General features: G+C 41.6%; 1 protein-coding gene across 2 annotated transcripts in view; it reads left to right on the plus strand.

Annotated features, from left to right (window-relative positions):
* Positions 1-1,407, plus strand: part of ZW10 (zw10 kinetochore protein) — a 41,069-nt gene extending 39,662 nt beyond the window's left edge. The window contains exon 15 of one of the 2 annotated variants that reach the window (XM_030918705.1): positions 777-1,407. In XM_030918705.1, the coding sequence (XP_030774565.1) occupies positions 777-897 (121 nt within the window). In that variant the 3' untranslated portion in view covers positions 898-1,407. The remainder of the gene's footprint in view (positions 1-776) is intronic. The other variant, XM_010372384.2, reaches the window with a different exon arrangement.
* Positions 1,408-12,760: the final 11,353 nt, after the last annotated feature.

Here is a 12,760-nt window from a genome sequence, read left to right on the forward strand (position 1 = left end):
GACCTCATGTGATCTACCTGCCTCAGCCTCCCAAAGTGTTGGGATTACAGGCATGAGCCACCGCGCCCGGCCTGAAATCCATTCTTGATGGTATGTGTAGCTGCAGTTCATTTTCACCACTGTGTCATTCCATTGTACAAATATTTCATAGTTTATTTGTCCTATTTAGTCTCATTTTCACCAGTATTTGGAATTATCAGACTGGAAAATTTCAGCTGATCTAATTGGCATACAATGATAGGTTATTGTCATTTTAATTTGCATTTCCCTAAATTCTAATGATGTTGAGCATGTTTTCATTGGTCATTCATGTTTCTTCTATTATGTAATGCCTGTTCATATTTTTTGCCCTTATTCTAATAGGTTGTTTGTGGTTTCACTATTGATTCATGGGACTTCTTTATATATTTTTACACTAGTCCTTCGTCAGTTAAAATTGGTTGCCTGTGGCTTACTTTGTGGCACAGAGCCTAAGGCATAAGAGTATTACGGTCATAATTATTAGTTCAAAGAGGACTTGGTATAGAATAAGGGAGAACAGTCTCATACTCTTCACTTGGTCTCTTCATCTGGCTGTGCTGATACCAGTTGTAGTGGGTGAGCAAAGAGGTCAAAGACATTGTGGGGTAGTTCTATAAAGAAGAGGAAGGATGCCCAGAATTTGTTTTATTTCTATTTCAAGCAAATAAGCATTTGGATCAAATAGGGCAATTTTTAAGTCTTGCTTATACTTCCGAGACCTAATAGGAAATGAAACTCTATCTTTTGTTTTGCAGGTGGGCAGATGGAAAAGGACCCTTGGCAGCTGCTTTCTCTTCCAGTGAAGTAAAAGCTTTAATTCGTGCCTTGTTTCAGAACACAGAAAGAAGAGCAGCTGCCCTTGCTAAAATTAAATAGCTCCATCTTCTTAAGAAAGCTATGTCTTGAATATGTGGATTCTTCCCTTGGCATAATTACTCCCTTAAAGACTTCTTTGAATTGCCCATTGGTTTTGGTGAACCAGTACATCATGGAAGTTTGACTTTACAGAAGAACATCTTACCTTCTGGCCTGTATGAGGCTTTGTTTAAGAACTGTTTATTAAGATAAATTGTCAAGTAAAGCACCTCAATTCATTGACTTTCTAGCCCATCTTCCTTTGATTAGCTAACAAACTGTCAGGCGGCATTATTTCATGCTGCTTCCAGAGCCGTCTGGGAACATATACATTGTAAATGCAGGCCTTGGCTTTGGAGTGAGGAATCGGGAGATTCCAGGAGTCGGGGTAGAGAATTTCTGAGCAAATGGGTGATATTTGAGGGGTGTGGGGGGAGGGAAGGGAAGAATTGGCACCATATTTGGTCTTGCAGGAATTAAGGAGACTTCCTGTAATATTTCTTTCCAATAAATAATGCTTTTTACAATTAAGGGTGAGTGTCTTTAATAACGTGGGAGCTTTGACAAAAGAGACCGACAAGATTTCTTATGTTCTATGCCATCCTTTTTATTGAGGTTTATGACCGTCACGCAGAACTCACTGACTGGTCATCTTCATTCATCAGAACACTACCTGATAATTTTTCAGAATTCTTGGAACTCCTAGGACTTTCTTTAAGCATACATTTTTGGCACTTTTTTGCTATTTCAACTAAATTTTATTTTCTTGGTTGGACTTTTCTTCCTTCTCAACACTGTTTCTTTATCTTGTCAGATGGCAAAGGTCTTAAATTGCCAATGTTCCTCTGGAATGTGTGTGCCATGACATGCTGACTCTGGTCTTCATAGCCTAATCCTTTATTTGGTGGACATAGGTAAGCCTTCAATTCACCTTTATGTGTTTTTAACTCTTTGCAGCCTTTGGAGGAATATATTAAGGTTATTCTGGACCTGTCTAGGACTCTGGATTGTATTTCTTCCTACTGAAATATAGTTTCCTGTCCTGAAAAGAGGATAAGAGGTATGACCTTTAGGTTCTTTTGAGGTAGGTGCTATCTGAAGAAAGTTGCTAATACAAACCTGGCCAACATAGTGAAACCCCATCTCTACTGAAAATACAAAAATTAGCCAGGCATGGTGGTGGGCATCCGTAGTCCCAGACACTTGGGAGGCTCATGCAGAGGAATTGCTTGAACCTGGGAGGTGGAGGTTGCAGCAAGCCGAGATTGCACCACTGCACTCCAGCCTGGGCAACAGAGTGACACCCTGTCTCCGAAAAAAAAAAAATCGCTAATCCAGTGGGTGTGCTTCCTTAATCCTCAGCCTTGCGGGCAGATGGTCCTCCAATTCCTTGCAGACATGGAACAAACTGTTTTTCCTCCTGCCCTTAACCTTTTTCTTAGTTCTGGCTTCTGGTTGCCTAGTCTTTCTTTTTCCTATTTAAGGGTCATACAAGAACTATTAAGAAAGAAGACTGGTTTTCTTTTTGTGGAAGAATTCATCTGTGGTTAACAAGCTATTTATCTATATTCTGCATGTCCTACTATGAGAACGCAGAAAAGAATTGTCTGAATCAGCTTTGTTTTTTGGGGGAACAAAGAAGTTGGCTTTCTAAGAGAGGAGGAAGGGCACATTTTCACAGGTGAAGAAAATACCCATTTTTGAAAATTCATGTAATTTCAGCTAACATTACTTTTCTCAGCAATTGAGAGAATGGGGAACTAAGGGTAGAACTGAAATAAAGGCATCACAGGGCGATTACACAGAACGGCAGATTTCTTTTCTTCATAGAAGCTATTCCTGACAGGTACAGTAATTTGGAGGTAGGATCTCTTGTAACTGAAAAGCATGCCTTTCACTCCTTCCTCACAGTAACACAGAACACTGCATTGCAGCTCTTAGCCTAAGCAGATGTAGTCCCTCGGGACTGTTTCACCTAATGAATATCTTAGGTTGGTGCAAAAGTAACTGCAATTTTTGCCATTAAAAGTGATGTATGTACTATGGCACATAGAGTAGGCAGACTCTATCCTCTTCCCTGGTCAAGGCTGTTGATAGCTGATGATTAAGTGCATGTTCATTCTGGTTAGAGATGAACCATCTAATTGAGCATGTGGAAGTTTGCATGGCAACTGTTCCGTGACCCTTGAGGGTACCTGTTCTGATGGGGAGCCTGAGAGTTTCTTGGGATCTTGAGGGTATCTATATCACCTGGGAATCAAACCTTTTTTTTAGGAAAAGTGTGTAGATTATGGGAGAAGGGGAACTGTAAGAGGCTTGACTCAGTGGATCTATGGGCCAAGTAGAAGAGACCCCCTTCCTAAAGAGCAACAAGAACTATACAAATGACTTTGAGAGATGAAATTCAAGAAAGGTTTCTCAAAGGAAAGGTTTTATTAAAAAGGCAAGTGTGCAAACAGCATAAATTCATGCAATTATTTGATAATGGTTCCTGTTTCTATGTGGATCCTGACTTGGTGACCTGTTTTACGGTCAGTTTTGCAAACACATTTCTCTCTGAAATGGAGATCCTCCAGATGGCACTCTTACCTCAGCCTGGGAGCCTCACAAGGCATCTAGACCTCATCTGTGGAAATGCAAGCCAGAGAAACCTGACCATTTTACCCTGAGTTTATATTCTGACCTTGGTCAGTTCTGGAAAGGTCATCCGTACTCTGAACAGCATCTGTACTATATGCTGCAGCACATTGCTCAGCAATCACTTGTGGATAGATCAAATAGTATTGTCTTTCATTAATAACACTGTTAAAGGAGTTTTGGATAATCCCTTTCTCATGCTTGCAAATACTTATGCTATCACTTAAGGCAATGATTCCTAGCTTTTTTGGTGTGGGTTTTATTTTATTGTTTATCTGATTTCACAAGATTTTGTCCATCTTCTGAAAGTAGAATGGTCCACACAAATATGTGAGGACGTGTGCATGCGCGCACACACACACACACATAGGATATTTTGTGTCATAAGAAAACCGGCTCAAGAAGGTAATTTGTTCAACTCCATAGCTGGTTTGTGGAGATATGTAGGAGTAAATTCTTAGCCATGGGACATAGCTGTCAATGCAGGGAGGGATAAGCCTATTGGAAATTGTCTCATGTACAAAAAGTCTTGGCACCAGGTAGTTCTAAATTGGGTTTTGATGCCTACATTCTTCCTAATCACAAAATCACAAAACTAATTTTAAACATTTGTTATGTGATAACTTTCTCTTAAAAATATGCATTTTGCCAAAGCCTAAAATTTCCAAAAAACTACACAGTCCTGGTTTTGAGAAGTTTTCCAATTATTTTATAATTTAGACAGAAATTTCTCACTTTATCATGAAGAGCTTGGTTAAGAATTTTGTGATATCACAAGCTATAGCTGGAAATAGCCTTAGATGTCTCAGAATCAAGTTATGAAATCTCTGCCTAGAAGCTGGGGAGGAGGGCAATAATTCACATGAGCTATGTATAAGTTTTTCACTCCTCTTCAGAAATTGGGTGCCCTAGTTTTTTTGTTTAGCGCAGAAGAGTAGGGTGGGAGTAGTTGGGTCTTAGCTCCTCTAGCTATTGAAGAAGACAAGGCCAAAGACACCTACACCCTCCCTTGCCACAGGCTTCTAAGTAGTTCTTAAACTTTCTACATTCATTCTACTTAAATTTATTGGGTGCCAGGCATTCTAGTCACTGAACTACAACCAAGAAAAAAAAACCTCAAAACAAAAATTTCCTGTACTTCTGGTAATTTAAATTCCAGTGATGAAAGATAATAAACATGAAATATATATATATATATATGTTTGAAGATGATAAGTGTTAGGAAAAAGTAAACATAGGGTGATGAGGATTAGGAGTTCCAGAGAAGGTGGAGCAGAGGGGCGAGCTGCAGTTCTCCATAGGCAGGGCAGAGTGCATCTCCTTAAGAAGGTAAGCTTTGTGGATGTCTGAGCGGAGTCAATGCTAGGGAGAGAGACCAACTCTTGCAAAGCCTGGGTGAGAGGAGCATGTCTGGTGAGCTCAGGGAATAGCGGAGAGTGAGGGAGCAGCTAGGCAGCAAGGATGCTAGAGCAGTAACAGGAAGAGGGGGCAAGATTGTGTCAGGTCTTATAGAACAGAATTTATGTTGTTTTTTTTTAAAACCCCGAGTTAAATGGTAAACCCTTAGTAGCGTGGGGAAAAACCACACACACTAAAAAATGAAAACATAAAAGTAGAATAGTAGGGTGAACCCGTGTACCCATTACTCAGCTTACACAATTATTATCACGTGGCCAGTCGTGCTTCATCGTGCCCATCCTGCCTCCCTTCCCCTGAACCCACAAACACAGCGGATTGTTGAAGCAAAGGCAAGGCAGTGTATTTGAAACTCAGGACTCATTCCATAGTCAGAATGTTGTTTCTTGTGCAGTTTTCTCTTGTGGCATCCTTCCTTCAGCTCTTGCCATTCCCCCTTGCCTCTGCTCCCAGGAGCTGTCTTCCTTCCTCCTCTTGCCCCCAGCTGCACTTCTCCACTCAGGCTCATCCTAGTATCTCCACTCCACTCCCATTCCCTGAACATTCAGTATTTTTTTTCTGAGACGGAGTCTCGCTCTGTCGCCCAGGCTGGAGTGCAGTGGCCGGATCTCAGCTCACTGCAAGCTCCGCCTCCCGGGTTTACGCCCTTGTCCTGCCTCAGCCCCCCGAGTAGCTGGGACTACAGGCGCCCGCCACCTAATTTTTTTGTATTTTTTAAGTGGAGACGGGGTTTCACCGTGTTAGCCAGGATGGTCTTGATCTCCTGACCTCGTGATCCGCCCGTCTCGGCCTCCCAAAGTGCTGGGATTACAGGCTTGAGCCACCGCACCCGGCCATTCAGTATTAAATAACAGGCACCCCCAAAGCAGCTGACAGCTGACTCATGCCGCCACTTCCCCTTTGTCTGCTCCTTCCTCTGCCTCAGCCACTTGCTCTAACTAACCCAATCCCATAGCTTCTGGGTGTTCAAAATCTGCATGGGAGGCTTTCCTTTTACTGTTTGTTTCATCAGAGAGTATATCCCTTGTACTCTTAGAACCACTTTATCTGGGGTTACTTTCACAGAGAATCCCAGAAGGCATGGTTACCCAGTTTCACCAACTGAGTCCTAGGACTTGGTGGCGGCTGGAGTCTAGGACTGGCGTGGTTTAAGGCAGAGCTACCCCTTCCCTAAGATCTGTCTGAGTGGAATGGTCGGTAGTGGAGCAGCCACTGGCTGACTTCTGTTTCCCATTCCCCATTCCCTGCTTTAGAAATGATGCTTTAAAAGAATATTAATCATTTCTATTAGTAGGAAGGGTTCCATTTATGCTTGATTGCCATACGGTATGATAAAAATTATGTATAACATTAAGTATGTCATTTTATTATAAATTTCATTTAATTTCAAACTAAGCTCTGTTCCTAAACACAGTCTAGTTTGCCATATCTGTATCTACATTATTGCTTAAAACTAAAAAAAAAAAAAAATGAGAACTTTTGCTCACCAACTATTTGTGTAGTAATCTGCTCTATGATTGTTTGTAAAATTGCCTTCAGTTGCATTGGTCTGAAGTCAAAGTAGATCTTTTGCCCCCTTTTTGAAAGTTAGAGTATTTGCTCATCTCAAGGACTATGTAACATGGTTTTGTTATTGCATTTACAGTTTCTTTTATTTGTAAGTCCTATGGGATATAATTTCTCTGTGTCTGGTATTGTGAACTCACTGAAAACCAAGGTTCTCTTTTCCTTTTTTTTGGTCTCTGTCACCCAGGCTAGAGTGCAGTGGAGCGATCTCGGCTCACTGCAACCTCCGCCTCCTGGGTTCAAGCGATCCTCCTCCCTCAGCCTCCTGAGTAGCTGGGATTACAGGCACGTACCACCACATCCAGCTCATTTTTGTATTTTTAGTACAGACAGGGTTTCACCATGTTGGTCAGGCTGGTCTTGAACACCTGACCTCGTGTTCTGCCCATCTCAGCCTCCCAAAGTTCTGGGATTACAGGCGTGAGCCACCGTGCCCGGCTTCTTTTCCTATCTTTTCACTTATGTTCGGCTTCATTTTCCTCTCAACTACATTTGTTCTAGGTTTTTCAGGTTGAAGGTCATTCTTGATAGAGAATATAAAAGCACAATAGTGCTTGAGCCTTTCAACTTTCTGTCATTAAAATTTTTTATTTAATTTAAAACTTTTTTTGTAGAGCTGGGGTCTTGCTTTGTTGCTCAGCTGATCTTGAAGTCCTGGCTTCAATCAATCTTCCCATCTCAACCTCCCAAAGTGCTGGGATAACAGGCAGTGAGCCACTCTACCAGGCCTCTGGCATCTTTTTTTTTTTTTTTTAACTCAAGTCATCAACTTCAGGCATAATCTTTTTCTTGTTCCTCTTCTTTCACTGACCATACCCCCTTCTCCTACCCCAAATTCCTTGAAATAATGCTTTTCTGGCCTTTGATTATCCTGTCATTATTTTTCCATGTTCAGGCTATTCTTATGGTTTTGCTGACGAAGAGACTGTTTGTTGTCTTGTTTATATTGTCATAGAATGTTATAGAATTTATTGCTGGCTTCCATCTGCAGCTGCACTCCTGCTTTTCATTGTATTATTTTATTTTATGGTCATATTTTACATCTGAAAACCTCCCTCCTTACTCCGCTATTTTGGTTAACTGCCCACACCACTTAGAAGTTACCCTATTGGAACTGAAGCCTAACTTTTAAAGAATTAGAATTAGAACCTATTGAGGTTCTCAATTTTTTGGTTTTTATTTGGCTTTTTTTTTTTTTTTTTTTTTTTTTTTACTAATTTCTGCCAGCAAAGCAGTAAGAAGGAAAGAAAGAATAGTTCATAGTTCATTTAGGAGGAGAAGCAGACCTATATGACAGCGTTTTTGTTTTTGTTTTTTTTAAAATAAAGACAAAGTTATGGTCTCATTGAGAGACAATGTTATTCTTTCAATGAAGCAAAGATAGCAAACACCTTCTTTTTAAATTTGTGGTGAAGTTTGCTTCAGAGTATAAGAAAAGGGCTCCTGAGAAGCCCTTATTCTTAGTTCTCTGTTTTTTAAAAATCTAATCTTGGGAGAGACTGGTAGGAGCTGTGGGTGGAATATGTGGGGATCAAAAAAGGAAGGGGGAAAAAAGGCATAAAAGAGCTTGTTCTGATCCTTTGTAGGATTTTTGCTGTGGCCACCTGCTCTACAGGACTTAGATAAGCAGACAGGTGAAAGAGGCAGTGTTAGGGGGGTGAAGCAGGCTATGGGGTCGTGTTGACTGGGGTTTCATACCTAAGTTGACATTTACTTAGCTCTGTGACCTTTGACCAGTTACATATTCTCTGTCAAGACTCAGAATCTTCATTTGTAAAGTGAGGATAATAATATGACTCAGAATATGAGCTGATTAAGTGAGGTAATCTATGTAAAACATGCAGCACAGGGTAGGGATCATAAAAGTCAACTCTGTTCAGCACTTCAAGCTCAGCGCACACAATGCAGAATTTAATAACATAGGCAGTTCTCCAACTCAATTAGAGCTCCTTGGAAGGCAGGAGTAGCATCTAATGTTTCTCTTTTTGTGGAGCTGGGAAGAGAAGCTTAATAAATATGGGCTGATTTGAGGTGAGCTCCATACAATGTGTGGCAATGCAGCCTGAATAAAGAGAAAAGAATGGGGGTCCCTTTGTGGTGTGAGCCGGGGCATCCTTGAAAGTAACCCAAGAGAGCTCCAACATGAAAAGGATTTGATTTTGGGTCCCAGGAGAGCTTCCCTTGGCTGTATGGATATTTGTATTTGCATATCTATTTAAAAACCTGCTTTTTAAAGAATTCATACCACCAGGAGGCACAAATCACCTCCAGTTTTTGTTATTAGAACACTTCAGCAATAACCGAAGCCCTGACAGTGTCCCCAAAACACCATCAAATTCTGCAAGACCATTGAAGAACCAAGTAAAGATCCAGCCATCCCAGCCTCTTGGCATTTGGTGTATTTGATTTACATTCTAATTCTTTAAAAGTTAGGCTTCAGTTCCAATAGGGTAACTTCTAAGTGGTGTGGGCAGTTAACCAAAATAGCCAATTTCCCCACAATTCTGAACGAAATAGGGCTTTATTGTCACTGGAGGTATTTTCCATTTGGTTTTATTAGGATTATTACCATTTCTGAGTGCAAATAGGAAAGCTTAAGTAATAACCTTTTTTTTTTTTTAACCAGACAGTGCAAAAAGACAGAAGTGCAGTTTTTGTCTCAAAGTCTATATGGCTGTCTACAAGAGTGAGCATAAGAGTGAGGTGGTGAGAGGCAGGCCTTGAGGGCTGCTGAATGGACCATCCCCTCCTGGCCCAAGTTTGGCAGGAGAAATGGTGAAGAGGGACTCCTAAGCATAAAACTGAGGTCTGCAGTCAGAGAGACAGAGCACGTGATAAATTAAGTGGAGCAGAAAGAGCTGAGAATGGAAGTTTTCATCATAACATGTACAGAATCCCCTAGAGGGCATGGCAGCCTCAGGCCAGTGTGTGTTTTGTAGTTATTTTACAAAAGTGACTCACGCTCCTTATTGTCAGTATTTGGTAGGTGGTCAGAATTTACAGTGGTGACTATAACTGGTTGTGAGGGGCCTTATGGGACCTGGATCTACATAAGCCAAAGACTGTAGTTTTCACGTTTTTATTTTTCACGTTTTATTCTAAGAACACCCCTGTGAGGAAAATGTTATCCCTATTTTACAGATGAGAAATTAAGGCACGGAGAGATTAGGTGTCTTGACACTGTGGGTAACAGCAAGGTCGGGGTCTCAACGCGGGTTTGTTTGCTTCTAGAATTAATGCTCTTTTCATTGTTCTCACAAAAAGTCTTCCTTCTCCAGGGCTCTTTCTGCCTCTTGTTTATCTCCAGATGTTGGTTTGCTAGGCTGCTGTAACAAAATACCATAAAGTGGGTGGCATAAACAACAGAAATGTATTGTCTTACAGTTCTGGAGGCTACAAGTTCAAAACAAGGTCTCTGAAGGATGGGTTCCTTGTGAGGGCTCAAAGGGAAGGCTTTGCTCCAGGCCTCTCTTTTTGGCTGATAGATGTTCATCTTCTCTGTGTGTCTGTTCACGTGGTCTTCCCCCTGTCTCTGTCTCTGTGTCCAGATTTCCTCTTGTTATGAGAATACTGGTCACTCTGGATTTGGGGCCCATCCTCATGACCTTTTCTTTTTTTCTTTTCTTTTTTTTTTTTTTGAGACGGAGTCTCGCTCTGTCACCCAGGCTGGAGTGCAGTGGTGAGATCTTGGCTCACTGCAAGCTCCGTCCCCCGGGTTCACGCCATTCTCCTGCCTCAGCCTCCTGAAAAGCTGGGACTACAGGCACCGGCCACCACGCCTGGCTGACTTTTTGTATTTTTAGTAGAGATGGGGTTTCACCATGTTAGCCAGGATGGTCTTGATCTCCTGACCTTGTGATCTGCCCGCCTCGGCCTCCCAAAGTGCTGGGATTACAGGCATGAGCCACGGCATCCGGCCGACCTTTTTTTTTTTAAAACTTGGTTACCTCTGTGAAGTCCCTACCTCCAAATAAGGTACCGTCTGAGATACTGGATTGAGATCGCTGACATATGAATTTTGAGGGGCAGAATTCAACCCACAATACCAAATAAATCTCCTATAGGTCACACGCTCTGGCAGCTGTGCTTTAGACACTGTGTTTACACTGAAGAGACTTTTCCGATGGTGCCTTATTGTTTTTGTCCATGTTGTTTAATCTGTGAACTAACAGCCTTGAATTTAGTCACCTTCAAAGTGGGCCTGCTCACTGGAATGAGCGTCAGGTCAATAAAGCATTCAGTGGGCTCTAATTTAATTAGCCAAGTTACTGTGACAGCTGCCTTGTAACTGTGATTCACAGACGGGCAGAGAACAGAGAGGGGACTGGCAGAGTTCATTGTTGATTCCAGGCATTGCTGATGCCGCCCCAGGCCCTAGGAACTTTGCTCCTGTTCTGGCAGGAAAACAGAGGGATGCTGAAGGGGCATTTAGGATTTTTCTGTCCTGGATGTGTCTTTTGAAATTAAGTGGAAAATAGACTAAAAGTCAAGGCCCTGCAGCTTCATTCCCCTCTTTCCTCATCTTGCCGTGTATCAACTCAGCTCTCCCATAATTTAAAAGTGTCCTGAAAATTTCCTTCACTACAAACCATGGCCCGTACACTAGATTTGTCAGCTGCTTCCATCCCACCCATTCAAGCTGGCAGAGTTCCTTCAACCTCTCCCTGCCTCCTTCTTCTAAAACCCAGTCCTTGACTCACCTCTGAGTCCCAGGAGCACTGACCTTATCAATCTATCACTGTTCTTCCCACAGGAGGGGAGAGAGCCTTAGGTGTGCATTCAGAAGAACTAGATTTCATTTTTGGTCTGTCACTTACTGACCAGTGTCAACTTGGACAAACCATTTAGCCTCTCTGCCCTCAGTGTGGTCACTAATCAAATGGACACAGACATCCCTGGCTTGCTTACCTCTCAGGATGGTCGTGAAGACAGAGTAAACCTCAACGGAGCTGTCCCTAGCACGAGCTGATGGAAAAACGAAGTAAACGGATTTTGCTTGTATTGTGTTTACCATATGACTGGGATCACTTTGATGTCTGTATGCTCTGCATGTATATGTCTGAGTCAGACTGTTAATTCCAGGAGTGCAGAGCACTTTGTCCGAGGTCTAGCCTGCACTGTATGCAAACAGGCATAAAAGACTTGGAATGATTGATGAAAGCCAGTCTTGGAGAATAAAGAAAAGACCATTGGGTGAAAAGGGGGGTATCAAAAAAAGATTGCACATGGAGTGACTTATTTTATGGGAGTCACAAAGGGTTTACACTTAGACCAGTCATTAAACATTGATTTAAAGTATTAGATAGCTATTTACCAAGAGCAGATGTTTAGGAAGTTATTTTTAATCAACTGCATGATTAATATTTTTTTGCTGCTGCTTTGTGTCTTAATTAAAGCAGATGAAAAATGTCTTGTGTGTTTGATATTGACACCACTGATTCTGGGGATTTGTTCTCATAGTCCGTAGTCAGCTGAGTATTTTATAAGCTTAAGTCTTTAAATATAAACTTGAAAGGCTCCCAGAGTAAATGGTTTTTAAACAAAGTAAAAAACTGCTTTATAAAATGAGCAATTTGGGGGAGGGGCATTTTAATTTATAGTATATAAATTATAAACTTCATATTTTATCTCTGAGCTAGAAAAAATAGTCTAGAAACAATGGATGGTTCTTTGTAGGCTTAGAAATAATTTCCTAGAATACAACTTGGGTCATTTTTTGTCTGTATATTGTAACAAGGGAAGCCTTGTGTTCCCTTTCCTCCTGGGAATGCACGCTCCTGCGTGGGAGGAGAAAGCTGCTTTCCCATTTCTCCCACTCTTTGTGGCTGCCATGGTGGCTGGTGCAGGGAGACTGCAGCACAGGGACAGAATGGGGCTTTTGTTTTTTGTTTTTTAATTTGAGAACTATGATGTGCCATTTACACACCTAGGAAAGGTGCTAGGAATAAATATACCTGTACAAACAGAAGCTACTAATTCTGGATTTGGGGAATGAGAGGAGAGGCTTTAGATGGGTTGGTGTTTCAGCTGTATCTTGAGGCACCAGTAATTTTCTAATTAGGGAAGTGTAAGGGAAGAACATTCTAGACTGAGAGCACAGCCTAAGCAAAGGCATGGAGGTGGGAGTGGGTGTTTGACTTGAGGAATATTCTAGAGCTTTTTTGCAGTTGGAACATAGAGTACAGGGAAGAAAGAGTGCAATGAAACATGAGGCCAAGAAGATAAGTTTGGGATTGGGTCATGAATGCGTTGGATAATTAGCCTG

The sequence above is a fragment of the Rhinopithecus roxellana genome, chromosome 15 (genome assembly GCF_007565055.1).
Source record: "Rhinopithecus roxellana isolate Shanxi Qingling chromosome 15, ASM756505v1, whole genome shotgun sequence".
Lineage (NCBI taxonomy): Eukaryota > Metazoa > Chordata > Mammalia > Primates > Cercopithecidae > Rhinopithecus > Rhinopithecus roxellana.